This window comes from Castanea sativa, chromosome 5 (genome assembly GCF_040712315.1).
Source record: "Castanea sativa cultivar Marrone di Chiusa Pesio chromosome 5, ASM4071231v1".
NCBI lineage: Eukaryota > Viridiplantae > Streptophyta > Magnoliopsida > Fagales > Fagaceae > Castanea > Castanea sativa.
Genome location: NC_134017.1, coordinates 8224778 through 8242434, shown reverse-complemented (window position 1 = coordinate 8242434; position 17657 = coordinate 8224778). Strand labels below are relative to the sequence as shown.

At 35.3% G+C, this 17657-nt stretch overlaps 2 protein-coding genes across 2 annotated transcripts; one reads left to right on the top strand and one right to left on the bottom strand.

Annotated features, from left to right (window-relative positions):
* Window positions 1-147: 147 nt before the first annotated feature.
* LOC142636014 (protein phosphatase 2C 16-like) lies at window positions 148-4203 on the bottom strand. The gene is made up of 4 exons (XM_075810074.1): window positions 2400-4203; window positions 1733-2080; window positions 1521-1626; window positions 148-666 (listed from the first exon to the last, which is right to left on the bottom strand). The coding sequence occupies exons 1-4, from the start codon at window positions 3246-3248 to the stop codon at window positions 332-334; spliced, it is 1638 nt and encodes a 545-aa protein (XP_075666189.1). The 5' UTR covers window positions 3249-4203; the 3' UTR covers window positions 148-331.
* A 6022-nt stretch (window positions 4204-10225) lies between these two features.
* LOC142634663 (U-box domain-containing protein 52-like) lies at window positions 10226-16408 on the top strand. The gene is made up of 8 exons (XM_075808952.1): window positions 10226-10397; window positions 10905-11002; window positions 11544-11665; window positions 12022-12252; window positions 12846-13128; window positions 14033-14134; window positions 14242-14670; window positions 15623-16408. The coding sequence occupies exons 1-8, from the start codon at window positions 10226-10228 to the stop codon at window positions 16406-16408; spliced, it is 2223 nt and encodes a 740-aa protein (XP_075665067.1).
* The last annotated feature ends 1249 nt before the right edge of the window (window positions 16409-17657 follow it).

Genomic DNA, 17657 nt, shown 5'->3' with positions numbered 1-17657 from the left:
TGATATAGCACCATGTACTTAAAATGAACCAAAGGGTATGATATAAAAGCCCTCACAAAACCTTTTTTAGTACTGACTACTGAGAAAATTGTAAATTTCTCTCCCTGTCATACCTGTAGCACCTCAAATTTACATAACTTAGCAAGATGCATACCAAGAGATAAATTTAGCATTTCACCATAGTTACTATAGTACATACAAATTTCTATACTCTTACACACTTTAAAGCCCATAAGGAAAAACGAATGGACTAGGCTATGTATTTGAGTCGATGTACTTTTCTAATATATAGGAAATGGACTTGAACCAGATCGTGATGAGGACTTTTCCACTAAGACTTGGTCTTGAACTTTCTTTGAGCTTTCAAGTCCACCACAATCACAGAGATGTTATCCTTGCTTCCCTTCTGGAGGGCAAGAAATGAAAGGCGATCTGCTGCTGCTTGCGCTGCAGGATCGATTCCTGTGCCCCTCTCCAAAAGAGGTGCACTCCCATTCTTTTTGTGCCAAAGAAGAATCTGCCTTCGAGCCACTTCACAAGCTTCCTCATTTGACATCACATCCCACAGTCCATCACTGGCTAAAATGAGCAATTCATCATCTCTGGCCCGGGGAAGAAACATGACTTCTGGTTCTGGGATAATCCATGGTTTCAAATATCTGTCACCTGTAGGAGGCAGAGAAAAAAGTAGTACAAATTTTGAGATTTGTTCATTTGTTTTCAAATCATATTTTGCATATGGTACTTATCAAACTTTAGTACCATATACTGGTTGCAATGCATTTGTTCAGATAACAAACCAAGATAGGTACATATTCATTGTAAACAACCATATTTACTCAAAAGCAAAGGCATTACACCTATCAAGCCAATTGATAAGAGCTTTGGAATACACATTTTGCAGCTTATACATCAGCAACAAAATAACAGACAGAAACTAATCTACATAGGTATCTTGAAATATCCCCTTTTTTTATTGAATGCCATTGGCAATATACAACTTTGTAGCTTAACTAGTTCAGAAATTAAGTTCACAGGTGGTATCTTGTTTAACAGTTAGAAACAGTTGGAAACAACGCCACTCTCACATAGGGGTGGATCTCATACTTATGGAGTCCACACCCAAGTGAGAGGGGTGTTGTATGCAACCGTTACACAAAATAATAACTTCACAGGCAGGGTTCACTGAGTCACTAGGATGCTAGACATCTACTCCTTTGTATTAACAATTAACAGTTTGAAATATTGTCTTTTAAAAGGTAGTTTTGTAGAACTGATCAGAATTATGTCTAAATTTGAGGACTGACATTTGTGTCAATATGGACATTGAAGCATTACCCAATATGATGCTTCCATAACAATCCCCCCTTTCTTTGACCTTGATTTGAAAAGAGAGAAATCAACACCTTGCTTGATCCATTGAATGATCAAACAATTTTTCTTTGAATACTCAAGGAGATTTTTCTGCACATGTTTACAAAAACTCATGGTTACAAGGTCATGTTAAAAGGTACACCTACCAATGGACCTTGACATTGCAAGAACTCCAAAAACACGATGCCCGTTCCACTGGATGACCTTTCCTCCAGATGCCTCAATTCTTGCGTATTCATCTTCTCTATTTGGCTGGAAAAAATAAAATCAAAGCATGAAAGCAAATTAGTTTCCATGGGAGGAAAGAGCTTTTGTCCACAATGGTGTAAAGATAGCAGAATAAAAACACATGCCCTACTTTGTGATCAACTGATAATGCCATGGCTTCTTTGCCACGACACAGTACTGCTCTTGAATCACCACAATTTGCAACAATAATATGGGAAGAACAGACTAAGGCAACCACAGCTGTAGATCCCACAGTTTCTGGAGCAACAGGCTCAGAAGCATCTTCATTGTTTCCATTGATGCCTCTACTAACGTTTCCTGCAATTTCGTCATCAACCTTTTGGAAGCAACTGGTGAAGGCTTTCTCCCACTGCACTTGCTGATTTCCCCCCATACTTCCATCACTTAAATTGTCTTTAATCATTCCAATATCTTCATCCAAAGCCAAGTGGATGCGGTCACGACAATAGTTTGCAACCTGCAAGAGGGAACCTCCAATCACGCTAACATATGCCATTCCATAATTTTTCAACATAAGAATATCTCAATCTTAAAAATGATTGCATGTTGTACAACACGTTCACATAAAAAATTTATGCAAAATCAACAAAATTTCATTGCAATTTCAAACCCTTGACAATAAGTTCACTAAATAAATCAGGTTATACATGATCTACAAATGAATCCTGTTTCAGACAGTTAAGCCAGACTGATTTCAATGAAATACATCCAGTTGGGCAAACAAAATATACTATAACTCAAAGGAATCAAATAAACATTTAGAAATAAAGAGGTACCTGAGAGCCCCCGTGGCCATCATAAACAGCAAAGAAATGACTGGTTACGTGGGTCAAACTTTGCTTCATTCCATCGATCACACGATCACCGATAAGCATTTTGATAGGAATTTTCATAAATCGAGGTACAGCAGCAATGGCATCTTCCATTTCTGGTCTGTCTCCAGGAATAGATACAGAACCCCATAGGGGAATACAGTCAAGCTCAAAAACACTCCGGATGCCTCCTTTACTGACATTCTTCTGCATGTGTGACTGGAAAACCACTGTAGAGGCCTTTATCTCAGATTTACTAGATATCTTTGAATCTGGGCTAACTGCTGCGACAATCAGTTCACCAGAAGGCACCTGCCCTATACTTGATTCCACCAAGATAATAGCCTTAGCAACAATCTGAGCATGACCAACCTTTTCAATTTCTGCAATATCTGGCAATCTTATTTCAGACTCTACATCCAAAGTTAACAACTCCCCTCTAATAATCCCGTTAGTGTCATGTGCAACAGACAAGATTCCATCTTCCTCACTTTCCTGCATCACAACATCATCAGCAATTGAACCATTTCCATTATCTGGCAACATTCCCGACAAATCATCTCCTCTCCCACCACTGCCTTCTGGTGCTGACATGGTTAATCTGTGAAGTTCACTCTTAACATCATTGCAATTTCCATTTCCACTTGAAACAGACTCTGCAGACACAACCTTAGCAGGATCCAACAACAAATTTGATGCATCTGTTACCAACTTGAGCCGCGTGATTTCCACATGGGTTGCAATTCCCGAGTCATCACACATAGAATTACCTAAACTTAGAGTCACTGAGACTGCTGAGGACATCTCATCCATCAACTCTCCCTCTCTCTCTCTCTCTCTCTCTGTACTAGTTACCTCCCAAACTCTCTACACTCTCACATAACTAGTTATATTTCATCTCCTTCAAGAAATGAACTTTTTACAGCTATATTTATACTGAACACAAACCACACCACCAAGATCAATTTAAATTATGGGTATATATGAGCTAAACATGAGAAGAATAAAGCAGGACTATCAGATCTGCTGTGGAACAATGGATCAAACTTCCAATTATAAATACTTCATTCATTCACAAGTATTTTGAGTTTCTCAAACACTCTAAAGCATACCAAATTCTCCTCCTCCTGGCATAGAACTGACCACAAATTCATAAATCTTATCCAGACCACCAACCCCTAAAAACACACACATGACAATGACCAAAATCCAATCTTTATCTATAAGCCCAATATAAGACAAAGCCAAAAAGGGTCATAAGAAACAACCTAGGCAGAAAAAGAAAACCAACCGCAAATAATCACAGGATAACCTTAAAAAGGTAAACCCTTTAATATATAAAAACTTAGTGTTTCCTGGATCTAAGGCAACCCATCTCAGCCTATCTTGAAATCTGGGTCTTTTTTACCTTTCTTACTCTTCTTCAACTCACACAGCCCCAAGTCATCTATTATCATCAAAGTCACACACATATAGAACTAAACAGTTATCTGGGTGTGCTAGTAAATGATCTAGTTTCCCTCAAAACCATGGAAAATATCACATACAAGAAAAGAAAATTGAGGGGTGCTTAGCAGTTGGAACTGAAAAGACTTGGTACCTGAAAACCGGGTCAGTGAAGCCTCTTTCTTAGATTTTTCCCCTTTGTTTCTGGGCTTGGAGTTAGTTTCAAAGAGAGAGAGAAAAAGAGAGAGAAAACATGAAGAGAGAGAGAGAGAGAGAGAGAGAGTTGTATCAATGTGGAAATGCTTTTCACCATGCACTCCTTTAGGGGACACGTATACATGTGATTATCTAATATCATTCAATGCTTTTAAGACAGAGAATGCTTAGGTTAGGACAGTGCTTACATGAGGACAACTACTCATGGATTTTTCATGAGACAAAAAACTTTGAGGAAAGACACGTGTCTGTGGACTTAAAGGTTGACAACAGACTAATAATGTCATGTACCCATGTGGTACAATGTCTAAGAGGTGCAGTCTATTTCAATGGTGGAAAGCTGTAATGTGGGCATCTTTATGGTGTCATTCATGGGCTCACTTTCTTCAGCCTTCATTCCTTTTTCCCATTTTTGCATTTTCTTCCGAGCGGAAGTAAAGCAAAAAAATTTAACTAAAGTGCTAAAATGGTGATCACTGTAGCTGAGAGCTATAAATTTTTTTTTTTTTTATTCACCTTTCCAATTAAATTGTGGATGAATATTTTTTAGGTAGTGGGATATATTATTTTATTGTGGTGTTTATATTATTTTATTGTGTTAAAAGCTAAAATAGATTCACTGATGAAGTATGTTTTGTAAAATGAGTAGGTAAAATAGATAAAGTAATTTTTTGTGGAGTTAAATTGTTAAAATTTTAGCTCCATAATTGTGGATGCTCTTACATTTTTATAAATCATAGCTTGAGGTTAATTATATATACCATTTTTTCTTAATTTTGCTTTGTTCACAAGTTATTATTAATTATTATATCGCATATGACATAATCATTAGATCACTTTTCACTGCCTGTTTTAAAAGGATTTTATTAACTTGTGTCCTAAAGGCACACAATTGTATATTATTTTTGAAAAAAAATTTATTAGAAATTAAAAAAATTTTGACAATTTTTTCAATTCTCGATAAAATTTTTTCAACAACATATTTGTTAAGGACATACATTAACCGGACCCATTCTAAAAATAAATTTTTGAAACATTTACATGATGCTTAATTGGGAGGTAATTGATAAAATTTGATGTAAAAAAAGGAGTCAAATCCAAATCCCATTTTTTAGGTACAACATAAATATTTCACCAAAACTGGTCATGGTTTGTTGTTAGCCACTTGCCACAGGTATGTATGTATCTGTAGGTTTGTTAATCTAACTGATATTGACTACTAAAGTTAAAAATCATATTAGTCATGATTTGACTCCTCTCTTTGGTGACACTGTTTTGAGATGGAATGCGCATCATAATTTGGAATCTAGATAATGTGATTTCTTTTTGATTTTACCCAAAAATGTGATCTTGTTTGATCATAAATAGAATTGGATAAGGAATTGGTCAAAGGAATCATGTTCCGTCCAATTAGACAATACATTTGGGCTCAAATCTAGCATGTGAATCCACATCAGTGCCACCATGTCTTAGTAGACTGTATATGCCTAATTTTTGTTCATAATTTCATAAAGAGCTTTTTTTTATGCACTCTTTGACAGTAACATAGATAACACTTTATTTTGTAAGAGTAAGTTGAAAATGAGTTTGTGGGTTCAACATTATTATCAACTATCAAAACTGAAAACAAATGAGGCCCCCTTTTAGAAGGCTCATAATGTGAGAGCAATTAGGAATGAGAAACAGAGATTGATAGATCATGGAATAAGAGTAGGTTCAGACCCAGGAGATTCTTACTCTAAATTGAGGTGAGGATGGTGAGATATGATTTTGGATGAATTTGGGCCAGGTCCAAAGTGGCAACTAAACCCATGAAACCTTAGGCATCACATATAATAGGTGCTGAAACAGGCCCATCTACTAGGAATTAGCCCAAGAGCAGTGAACTTCCCTGGTGTGATATCACTACCCATTTGCACATTTATGCCTATATAAATTTAGAAAGCGATTTTTAGGACTGGCCTTGTAGCTTTTTTTTTTTTTTTTGGGAGAAGAAGCCTTATAACTGAATTGGTATCTTTCAATGCACAAATAGTTGAGAAGATTTAGGGGAGAAAATGTTATGAACAGTCGGTTTCAAATCCCCTCTTTCCCAAATATCAATTATCATTTGTGAATTTGACTATTCAAAAATTATTACTTAATTTTGTTGGTATACTTGATATTTTTCAGATCTATAAGCATGCTTAGAGCGAAAAAAGGTATATAATAGCATTGAATAACCAACCTACTTTTTTAAATAAAAATCTTGTGTCTCATTTTGAGTGTTCCATCAATTATAACTTTCCACACATTTATTTTTTCTTTTTTTGTTGGGTAAGCTATTTGAAATTTTTAATATAAAAAAAAAAAATTAGACACGTGCCATATTGGAATTGATGGAGCATAAAATGGATCACTAAAAGAGTGAAACTTAGAATTTTTATTCCTCAACTTATTAATTACTCAAGAAAGTTCAAGAGAGAGGAGATATATTTTGATTTAGTTAAGGTTGATTGTTTTCCTTTCCTATATTTTGAGGATATATATATATATGTGTGTGTGTGTGTGTGTGTGTGTGTGTACATATGTATATATATGTCAAGGGTTAGCCTTGTAACTAAATTGGCAACTCTCAATGCATAAAATGTCTGGGGGGGTTTAAGGGAGAAAAGGGTTTGAGCAGCCGGGTTCAAATCTCCTCTTCCTCAATTATCAATTATCATTTAAGAATTTGACTACCCAATTATTATTACTTAATTTTATTAGTGTATTTGATATTCTTCATACCTATAAGCATGCTTAGAGCAAAAAAAAAAAGAAAAAGGGTATATAATAGCTTTGAAAAACCAACTTGCATTTTAAAATAAAATCCTTGTGTCTCATTTTGAGTGTTCCATCAATCACAACTTTCCACGCATTTTTTTATTTCTTTTTTTGTTGGATAAGCTATCCGAAATTTAAAAAAAAAATAGACATGTGCCATATGGAATTGAGGTTGCATAAAATAGACCACTCAAAGAGTGAAATTTAGAATTTTTATTCCTCAACTTATTAATTAGTCGAGAAAGTTCAAGAGAGAGGAGATATATTTTGAGTTAGTTAAGGTTGATTGTTTTCCTTTCCTATGTGTGTGTGTGTGTGTGTGTGTGTGTATATATATGATATTATTTAAGGGGTTTCTCCTATTTGGGATCCTCATTTTTTTTGTTCAAAAATACTCCTACACCTTTATGCTTAAGTAGAGAGAAAACTAAAAGACAATCTGGTAAAAATACAACTCTAACTCCCACTAAAACATTGCTTAAAAAATAAAATCACTCTCCTATTGATTTTAAAATTTCTTCATGTATTTATAAATTAGATTCTCAAAATAAAAATTATATATATAAAAATAAAAACAAATTTTTTTTCTACAAAATAAACGTGTAATATTTGTTCATTTTTTGAATCTAGCCTCATAAAACTCTTGGTTGTATTAGTAGTTCTAAAAGCGTAATATTAATGAGAAAACATGTAAATCTCAAATTGGATTGAATGAAAAATTATGACACTATAAAATCTCATCGCACGTGCGAAGCATGTGTAACGAGGCTAGTATTATTTAAGGGGTTTTCCTTATTTAGGATCCTCATTTTTTTGGTTCAAAAATGCCCCTATACACCCCTATGTTTAAGTAGAGACAAAACTAAAGGACAATTCGATAAAAATACAACTCTAATTCACATCAAAATATTGTCTAAAAAATAGGGCTACTCTCCTATTGATTTTTAAGTTACTTTATCTATTTATAAATTAGATTCTCAAAATAAAAATTATATATAAAAATAAAAATATAAACACAAACTTTTTTTCCCCTATACTCTAGTTGTATTAATAGTTCTAAATGCGTAATATTAGTGAGAAAACGTGTAAATCTCAAATTGGAATAAATGAAAAATTATGACACTAAAAAAAAAAACCTCATCACACGTGCGAAAGCATGTGTAATGAGGCTAGTAAATATATACGTATATACATGTCAAGGACCGACCTTATAACTGAATTGTCACCTCTTAATGGACAAAAAGTCTGGAGGGGTCTAGGGGGGGGGGGGGAAGGGGTCGAGCAGCTGGTTTCAAATCCCCTCTTCCCCCATTATCAATTATCATTTGTGAATTTGACTACCCAAAAATTATTACTTAATTTTATTAGTGTACTTGATATTCTTCAGACCTATAAGCATGGAGAAAATAGTAAAATAGCAATAATTTCCAAACAATATAATTACTAGTTACTGTTTATAAACTATATTTTTTACTAGCATCTTGAGTCTAAAAAACTCGATTTTGAGCCTAAAAATCAAGTTTTTGATGGTCGATTTTTACGTCTGATGTGACATTTTTTCTACGTGGAGGCTACTTGGAAATCGAGTCTCTAAGACTCGATTTACCAGCAAAAAAATTTCAGCCTAAGTCTCTTAACATCCTTTCCCAGAAATACACTACAACCACTAAAACTCACATCCCACGTCAAAATCCATCCACCACCATAGAAGTGGCTGAGCAAAACCCACCACACAAAAAAAAAAACCCAAAACCCACCGCACAAAAAAAAAAAAAACCCAACTGGGTCGTGCGACCTGGGTCGTGTGACCTGGGCTTGCGCAGCCTGGGTCGCGCGACTTGGGCGCGTGCGGCCTGGGCGCTGCGGCCTGGGTCAGCTGGGTCGACGACCATTGTGTAGATCAACGTTGAGGAGGAAGAAAGGATCAAATGAAGAGGTAGTGAGGAAGAAAGAAGCAGATGGAGAGAGGTAGTGAGGAGAGAGATGTGAAACACAGAAAAAATAAGGAGGAGGAAGGAGGAAAAGAAGAAAGGTTTAGGATATAAATCGAGTCTTGGAATGCCACATCGGACAGAATCAGACGGTGGAAAAAATGGAGAGAAGTAGTCACCACATGGAAAAAATGCCACATCGGACAGAATCAGACCATAAAAATCGACCATTAAAGACTCGATTTATAGCCCCAAAATCGAGTTTTTTAGACTTGAGATGCTAGTTTGTAAACCTTAACTACTAATTATATTGTTTGAAAATTATTGCTATTTTACTATTTTCTCCTATAAGCATGCTTAGAGCTAAAAAAAAGGTATATAATAGCATTGAAAAACCAACTTGCTTTTTTAAATAAAAATCTTGTGTCTCATTTTGAGTGTTCCATCAATCATAATTTTTCATGTTTTTTTCCTTTTTTTTTTGTTGTTGTTGGATAAGCTATCTGAAATTCAAAATATTAAAATTAAAAATAATTAGACACGTGCCACACTAGAATTGATGGAGCATAAAATAGATCACTAAAAGAGTGAAACTTAAAATTTTTATTCCTCAACTTATTAATTAGTCAAGAAAGTTCAAGAGAATGGAGATATATTTTGAGTTAGTAAAGGTTGATTGTTTTCCTTTCCTATATTTTGAGGATATATATATATATATGTGTGTGTGTATCAAGGGTTGGCTTTGTAACTGAATTGACATCTCTTATTCTACAAAATATTTGGGGTGGTTTAGGGGAAAAAAGAGTTTGAGCAGCCAAGTTCAAATCCCCTATTTCTCAATTATCAATTGTGAATTTGACTACTAAAAAATTATTACTGTACTTTATATTCTTCAGAGCTATAAGCATGCTTAGAGCAAAAAAAAGGGTATATAATAATCAATTTGAAAAACCAATTTGCTTTTTTAAATAAAAATCTTGTGTCTCGTTTTGAATGTCCCATCAATAACTTTCCATGCATTTTTTTTTTCTTTTTTTGTTGGATATCAGAAATTTAAAATTAAAAAATTAAAAAAAACACGTGTCATACTGGAATTGATGGGCATAAAATCGATCACTAAAAGAGTGAAACTTAGAATTTTTATTCCTCAACACATTAATTAGTCCAGAAAGTTCAAGAAAGAGGAGATATATTTTGGGTTAGTTAGGTTGATTGTTTTCCTTTCCTATAAAAGAAACAACCATTTCCAACCAAACTTAGTAAAAAGAGTCACAACCACAGGAAATGCTTGGAAAGACCCTGGTCTTCTTCTCTCGTTCCTTATTTTCTTAATTCTTGTTGTGTCAGCCCCGGCCAGTTGGCTTGGTGGTTTTGGTGGTGTCTATGCCATCAATGGCTCTCTCTCGAACATCGTCATCATTGGATGGTAGCACTAGCACCACAGTGATTGCCATTGATAGAGACAAGAATAGCCAATATGCTGTGAAATGGGCAGTTGATAACGTTTTGAGCAAAAGTTCCCATTGCATTCTCATTCACGTTCGGAATCAGAGCTTCCTTCCTCGTAGGTATCTCTCTCTTTCTTCATCATTTTCATTGGTATGACATGTTTTTTTGGCATTAATAATATATAGGAGTAAACAACATATCTAAAATCATGTTACATGGAGGTTGATCCTCAAAAAGCATTTCTGGTTCCACCACTGTACGTAGCATATATGTGCATGGCTGTATTGTATTTGTATTTACGTCGCACAACATGTTAGAATAATGTTAAATTATTAATATTCACCTTTTCTTATCAGCATAAGTTTTTGGAATAAGGATTTGATTTCCATGACAAACCAAAATCTTAAATGTCATATCATGGCTTCATTCCCAATTGGAGTTGTTGACACACCTTTAAAGATGTATGTACTAATAAGTAATGACTATTCTATCAAAATGCATGTCATCATTTTGCATCCTATATGCATTGACACAATCAAGAGCATCATCATTAGCAAATATCATGGCCATTCAGCATTAGCTTCATTCTCAATGTGTTTGATATGTGGTTTGGTTTTTGTAGATGATTTTGAAGAGATCCCCAAAGAAGGTCGGCCACCAACTGAAGCTGAGTTGCAACAGTTGTTCCTTCCCTACCGTGGATTCTGTGCTAGAAAAGGGGTGAGTACATAACCATTTGATTGTAACACACCAAGATCTTTTGACCTCAAAGGCAAGTCTTTATATTTGATACATGACTCAGTATGAATAAATGGAGAACAAAGCTCTCATAGGCAGGGCCTTTCTATTTATTTTTTGCATATTGGTTTATTTGGCAAGGCAGCAAAATGAACTCTAGAGAATTATCTCATAAAATACATGATGGTTTCATCCCAAAATCAGACAGAAGAGATAGTGCTACCTCTATCTGTAATAAAACTCTCATTTTGATCCTTATACAATTTGCTCGTAATCTGGCACTACTTGCACTGTTGTACCTACCACAGAATTTCAGGACCAAATATGTATTTGACATCATGAACGGCTTGAGTTTCAATTCATCTGAATTGAAAATATTGATTTTTCTCTTAAGGTAAAATGTCATACCATTTTGAAGCCCTCTTTGCTGGCTTCAATTCGCCTCATAGATAGAACATATTTTCAAAATTTTCTCATTGCCAAGTGGGTGTAATATATTTTCATGGGGATTTGAGTTTTTCAGATTGAAGCAAAAGAGGTGATCCTTCATGATATCGAGGTTTCAAGCGCACTTATTGATTATATTTCTAACAACTCCATCAGCAATATTGTTGTTGGTGCTTCCAACCGGAATGCTCTTACAAGGTCTCTCTCTCTCTCTCTCTCTCTCTCAAGCACATAAACACATTGAATGGTAACTAAATTTCAATGTTACTTGGGAGTTTACGGAACTGAGAGAGCCAGTCTCCCTTGCTTCACCTAATAAGTACATATGGCTAATATATTCATCTGTTAACATTATACTACTAGTGCATACACACACACACACAACAGCATCTGTAATTTTAGAAGAAAACTAGAAAATAGAAATGGCAATGTCCAGAGTTTTGGTTCCCTGCGGTAAGTAGTGCTCTTAGTAAGGAGGTGGAGGACGCCTCAGTAATCAAGTTAAAGATTGTTTCCCCTCTAAACAAAATTTCTTGGCAATTATCTCTATGCAGGAAATTTAGAAATGCAGATGTGCCATCTACCTTACTTAAATCTGCACCAGGATTCTGTGCAGTATATGTCATATCAAAAGGAAAAGTTCAGATTGCCCGTAAAGCAGATCAACCTCAAACACCTACTGGTACAGCTAAGTTTAATGCAGCTAATTCCGGGCAACATTCACAAAGGGGACTTCATGTACCTAATGTTCGTCCTAATACCCAAGACCTTGAAGATAAAAACAGGTACATTAGTTTTGTGTAATGAAGTGTACATTTAATTGTCAAATTCCCAGGCCTTTCTTATGCATTCCATTAGATCATTGTTAAGAATAATCAATATACCAACATGAAATTATGACCCTCATTATGGTCATATTATTGGAGATGTTGATCTGGGTTTCCAGATTGGAAGATATGATGGTTCATCTACATTGTAATTATATAGACTTAAGAGGTATGATGGTTAATATCATTGTATATATATCAGAAATAATGGCTAGAACTGATGATGGAAGCAGAGAAAAAGGGCGTGGAATCAGATGAAATAGTGTTTGTGGCTTGACATTATCAACCAAAAAAAGTAAAAGAAGAAATTTGAATACACTTAAGGGAGGAAAAGCTTGGTAAAAATATGGTCTTCTTTATTTCATTCACTTTTCTTGGGGGGCAAGACTTGTTAAAAATTTTTTTTTAAAACATGCTTATAATTTAAAAAAAAAAAAAAAAAAAAAACACAAAAGAACATAGTGATCCATTAATCACCTGATAATCGTAGCAATCCCCCGCAGTTATAAGTTATATGTTGCTTGGTTTTTGACTTTTGATTGCTAGTGCAGAACTTATTTAAGTCATGGGAGTCGGAGAAGTGTAGGCTCTGACAGAGCATCTTTCGATAGAAGCAGTGATTCCTTGATGATGACACCAAACAGCCACTACAGGTCTAGCAGCAGGTCTGATCCAACAACATCAATGGAGAGTTTTGTATCAGCGACTTCATCTCAGAGAAATAGTGATGTTTCGTGGTCATTAAGCTACCAAACAAACAGCACATCTGTTGAAGCTTTTGATTCCTTTGTCAGCTCAGATAGTCTCGGGAGCTCAGGATCCTCACAAACCCCAGTAAGTATTCATCATTTACCAAGATCATGACTAATTGAACAGTGCAATTGTAGGATCATAGACCAGGAAAAGAAAGGTCATTGGATGGTCATTTCATTTGTGCATTGAATCAGAATATCTTCTAAATATAATTGTGTCAAAGAGAGTGAATTCATAATTGAACAGTAGTGATATAAATGTTTAGAATAGGAGTAAATAATAAAATTGGGAAGTAATTTTGATCATCATACATTGATACTCATCAGTCATCAATTTGGTTTGTATTGCACCTGTAAACAGTAATCACTGGGATAATATGGAAATCACATCACAACCAAAAGAAATTAAATTCAGAAGTTAGGCAATCAATTGAGAATAACTTGCTGTAAAGCAGATATTATAAAACCAAATAGGTTCTTCTGGGTGTTACCAAATAACACAATAATTCACTTTATTTGAATTCTTCAAGTGGTTAACAGTAATTTCCCATGTCTATGGCCATGCTGTCAGAAAAGTGGATCATGGGACTCCAGGAAATAGGAATCTCTATACCCATTTTGTTTCTATGATTAAAAGGGTTGTGCTTGCCTGGTTCTGAAACTAGATGAGAACTAGGTTTTCAAATTGTTATATTCTGAATCTAAAAGTCTTCAAAAATCAATCTTCCACTTATTTGTTGCTTCAGGATGTGGAAATGCAGGATATTATCACATAAATTAATATTCTAGAGTGAAAGCAAGCTTTTCATGAATTGCCAAGACTGATGACTTAGTTGCAATTTGCATGCATAAAGACTACAGTTCAAACATTAAATCATGCATGTTTATGTGTGCCTTTGGCATAGAGGTATGCTAAAAGTCTTTCATTTGGTAATTACACAATTGGTAATTGAAGTACATGTTCTCCTTTCTGAGTTTCCTTACAGAAAGGTCTGGAAGCTGAGATGAAGAGATTAAAGCAGGAACTGATGCAAACCATGGAAATGTATAACACAGCTTGCAGAGAAGCCATTGTAGCCCAGAAAAGGGTAAGATCATATGTAACTTCATCTAGATCAGCTGGTTTTGATCATATGATGATCGTATTAGTAGTCCATTGTAATGCAAACCTGAAGGACCATATTTCTGTGTCCAGGCAAGAGAACTTCAGCAATTAAAGTCAGCAGAAGAACGTAAAGTAGAGCAAGCCAAGCTTGCTGAAGAGGCTGCATTGGCTTTGGCAGAAGTGGAGAAGCAAAAGTCAAAAGCTGCCACAGAAGCTGCCGAAATGGCACAAAGGTTAGCAGATATGGAGGTACAGAGGAGAGTGAATGCAGAAATGAGGGCTAGGCAGGAGTCAGAAGAGAGGATGAAAGCAATGGATGCACTGGCACACGGCATTTTTAAATATAGAATATATACCATCGAAGAAATTGAAGCTGCAACTGATGATTTCAGAAATTCACTGAAGATTGGTGAAGGTGGATATGGACCTGTTTTTAAAGGTGTGCTTGATCACACTGTTGTTGCCATTAAGGTCTTGAGGCCAGACATGCCACAGGGGCAGAAGCAATTCCAACAAGAGGTAGTTATATATTTCTTTGTTTTTGGCAGAAATTCAGTTTAGTGAAGTAATCTTTGTGGAGTTTAGTTTTCTAATTTGTACAGGTTTATATTTCTGTTGAATATACTTTGCTGTCACGAAGTTGGAACTTGGGATGGACTTGAATATCGTCAGTGCAAATCTTTATGGAACAACATGGATATAACATGTTAATTGTCTAAACAAACACATCACAAGTGAACCTCTCAAACTTTTCAATATTATGAATGCCTGGTATAGACATGTTTTGTATTCAAAATATCTGAAGAGTTGTTCACGAATGCTTAGACTCAAATGGCATGACTGCAAGCGATAAAACAGTGTTGTTTTTACAGTTCTTAGCAGTTGCCATGTTGACAGTAACACAGCACTGCTGTCTTTTCTAATAACAACTTTATCCTTCTCTATCTGTAGTTATCACAATGGTAAAAGAATCACTGAGTGATGCCTAATGTTAGTACAAAAGAACTGTTATAACATGGGATAAGTGAGAATTACCACAATAAATAAATAAATAAGGAAAGGAAATAATTACTGAGAACGTATCCATGTTGACCTGGATTTCAATTGCTTTGAAATGCTTTGTTCATGCTTCCAATCAAAACCTGGTAAATTCCCCTATACTTGAAAATGTGGAACAACAGTGCATTCCTTTTTGTTGGATTATATAAACCATGTCAAAATAGCAGGATTATTACTAAATACTAAACCAAATTTGAAGTTGCCTCTAACATAAGAAGCCCCCTTCACATGCTGTAATATCACATTCTCTGCCAAAATACAGATCAAAGAAGAGATAAGACATGAAAAATGGCATGATAATAACATTTGTTCCTAGAGGAGGTATGTGAAGATTTTGACATGGAAATTGTTTCTCATGTACCAAACTCATGTGACCTTTTTTCCTGTAGTCATAACGATCTTGTCCATGCAGGTTGAAGTTCTAAGTTGCATCAGACACCCAAACATGGTTCTCCTTCTAGGTGCCTGCCCAGAGTATGGTTGCCTTGTGTATGAGTACATGGACAATGGCAGCTTAGAAGACCGGATCTTCAGGAAAGGCAACACTCCCCCAATACCATGGCAAATTCGTTTCAGAATAGCTGCTGAAATTTCCACTGCCCTTCTTTTTCTTCACCAAACAAAGCCGGAGCCCCTGGTGCATCGTGACCTCAAGCCAGCAAATATTCTCTTAACCCAAAATTACCTGAGCAAGATAAGTGATGTAGGTTTAGCCCGGTTAGTTCCACCTTCCGTTGCTAATAGTGTAACTCAATATCACATGACTGCAGCAGCGGGTACATTTTGTTACATTGATCCTGAATATCAACAAACAGGACTATTGGGTGTAAAATCAGATATATATTCACTTGGTGTAATGCTGTTACAAATTATTACAGCTAAACCTCCAATGGGGTTATCCCACCATGTTCAGGACGCCATTGAGAAAGGAAGATTTGCAGAGATACTTGATCCCACAGTGGAAGATTGGCCCGTCCAAGAGGCTCTATCACTTGCTAAACTTGCTCTAAAATGCTGTGAGCTGAGGAAGAGAGATAGGCCGGACCTTGGTAAAGTTATTTTGCCAGAGCTAAACCGCTTAAGAGATATTGGTTTGGTTCATCTGTCCAGTAACAGAGATACCATTTTCTATGGACCAAGCTCTCATAATTCAGTCCCAGAAGCTGTAACAACTGTGAGTGAGGTTAGTTACATTTAGAATCATTTTACTATAATTTGCATTTGCATATACATCTAATTTACAGTCAACTTCTCTCACAATAGTCTGCCACATCATACTATTTGATCATTCAATAAATTGAAGTAAAAGATTAAAAGTTCAAAATCTTACAACTGTCATCCCAACCCCATGCAACCAATGGCTACAAGATCCCACATTTTCACCTCCTTTCTTCCATTGTATTTTTTTACACTCTAATTTAAGATTTGTGGAAAGGCATGATAGTATCATTTCTGAGAATTTTGCGCTAGAGATGGTCTTACAGTTGTTTTGGTTTCTAACAAGGAGATCAATCTATGTTCATAGACATAACAGATTTTTTTTGTGCTTTAGAAGGTTCTCTCTCTCTCTCTCTCAGACGGTTGATGTTAACATTCATCTAAAATTATTCTTTCGATGGTGTTTTTGATACACTTTAATCTAGATTTCTATGTTACAACTACCAGAATTATGTAAAATTTCCATGAAATAACTTTAGAACTCTCCTTTGATTATGCACAATCAGGATGAATATAGCGATCCTGGCATTGAAACTAACATCCAACATAGATCAATATGAGAAGAAGGTGGCAGGGATTGGAAGTCTGTGACCAGAATGTGGAGCTTAAAGAATAGTTTTGTAAAAGCCACCTTTTCCCCACAAAGCAAAATATGGAACATGAGAAAAAGCTTTGGAAGAGCCAGTTTCTTTCCACTCAGCAGGAAACAAGTTGGAAAACCAAAACAAAAAGCATGTTAAAGGCTGTTTGTCATTTGTAAGTTGTTCTACAACCAATCCTCAACTAAAGAGAGTCAAGTCATTTTCATAAAGAACTTAAAGATTCTTGCGGCGTTTGCTTCTATTTGTTTGATGTGGATACCTTCATAAACTACATTTTGTGAAAGAGCTATTGTTTTGTAAGCATATTTTTAAATGATTATTTTTCCCCCCTTTGGTGCACTCTTGTCTTGTTCTTGTCACTCAATTTGTAAATGGGATGGTTTTTTCTTGTTCTTGTTCTTCTCTTTTCTATGTTCATATATGTTTGTAGATGCACATCATAAAACACATATGAAATGAATGAATCAGCACCAAAAGATGGAGACGTTAAGTATCTTGATTCTTAAGTCTCATGCATTTAGTTCATTACATATAGTTTAATGTTCACAAATGACAAAAAAGAAAATTAGCAAAAAGAAAGTTCAAAATTGTTTCTCTCTTTGTCAGAGTGATTGTCTGATCGATGCT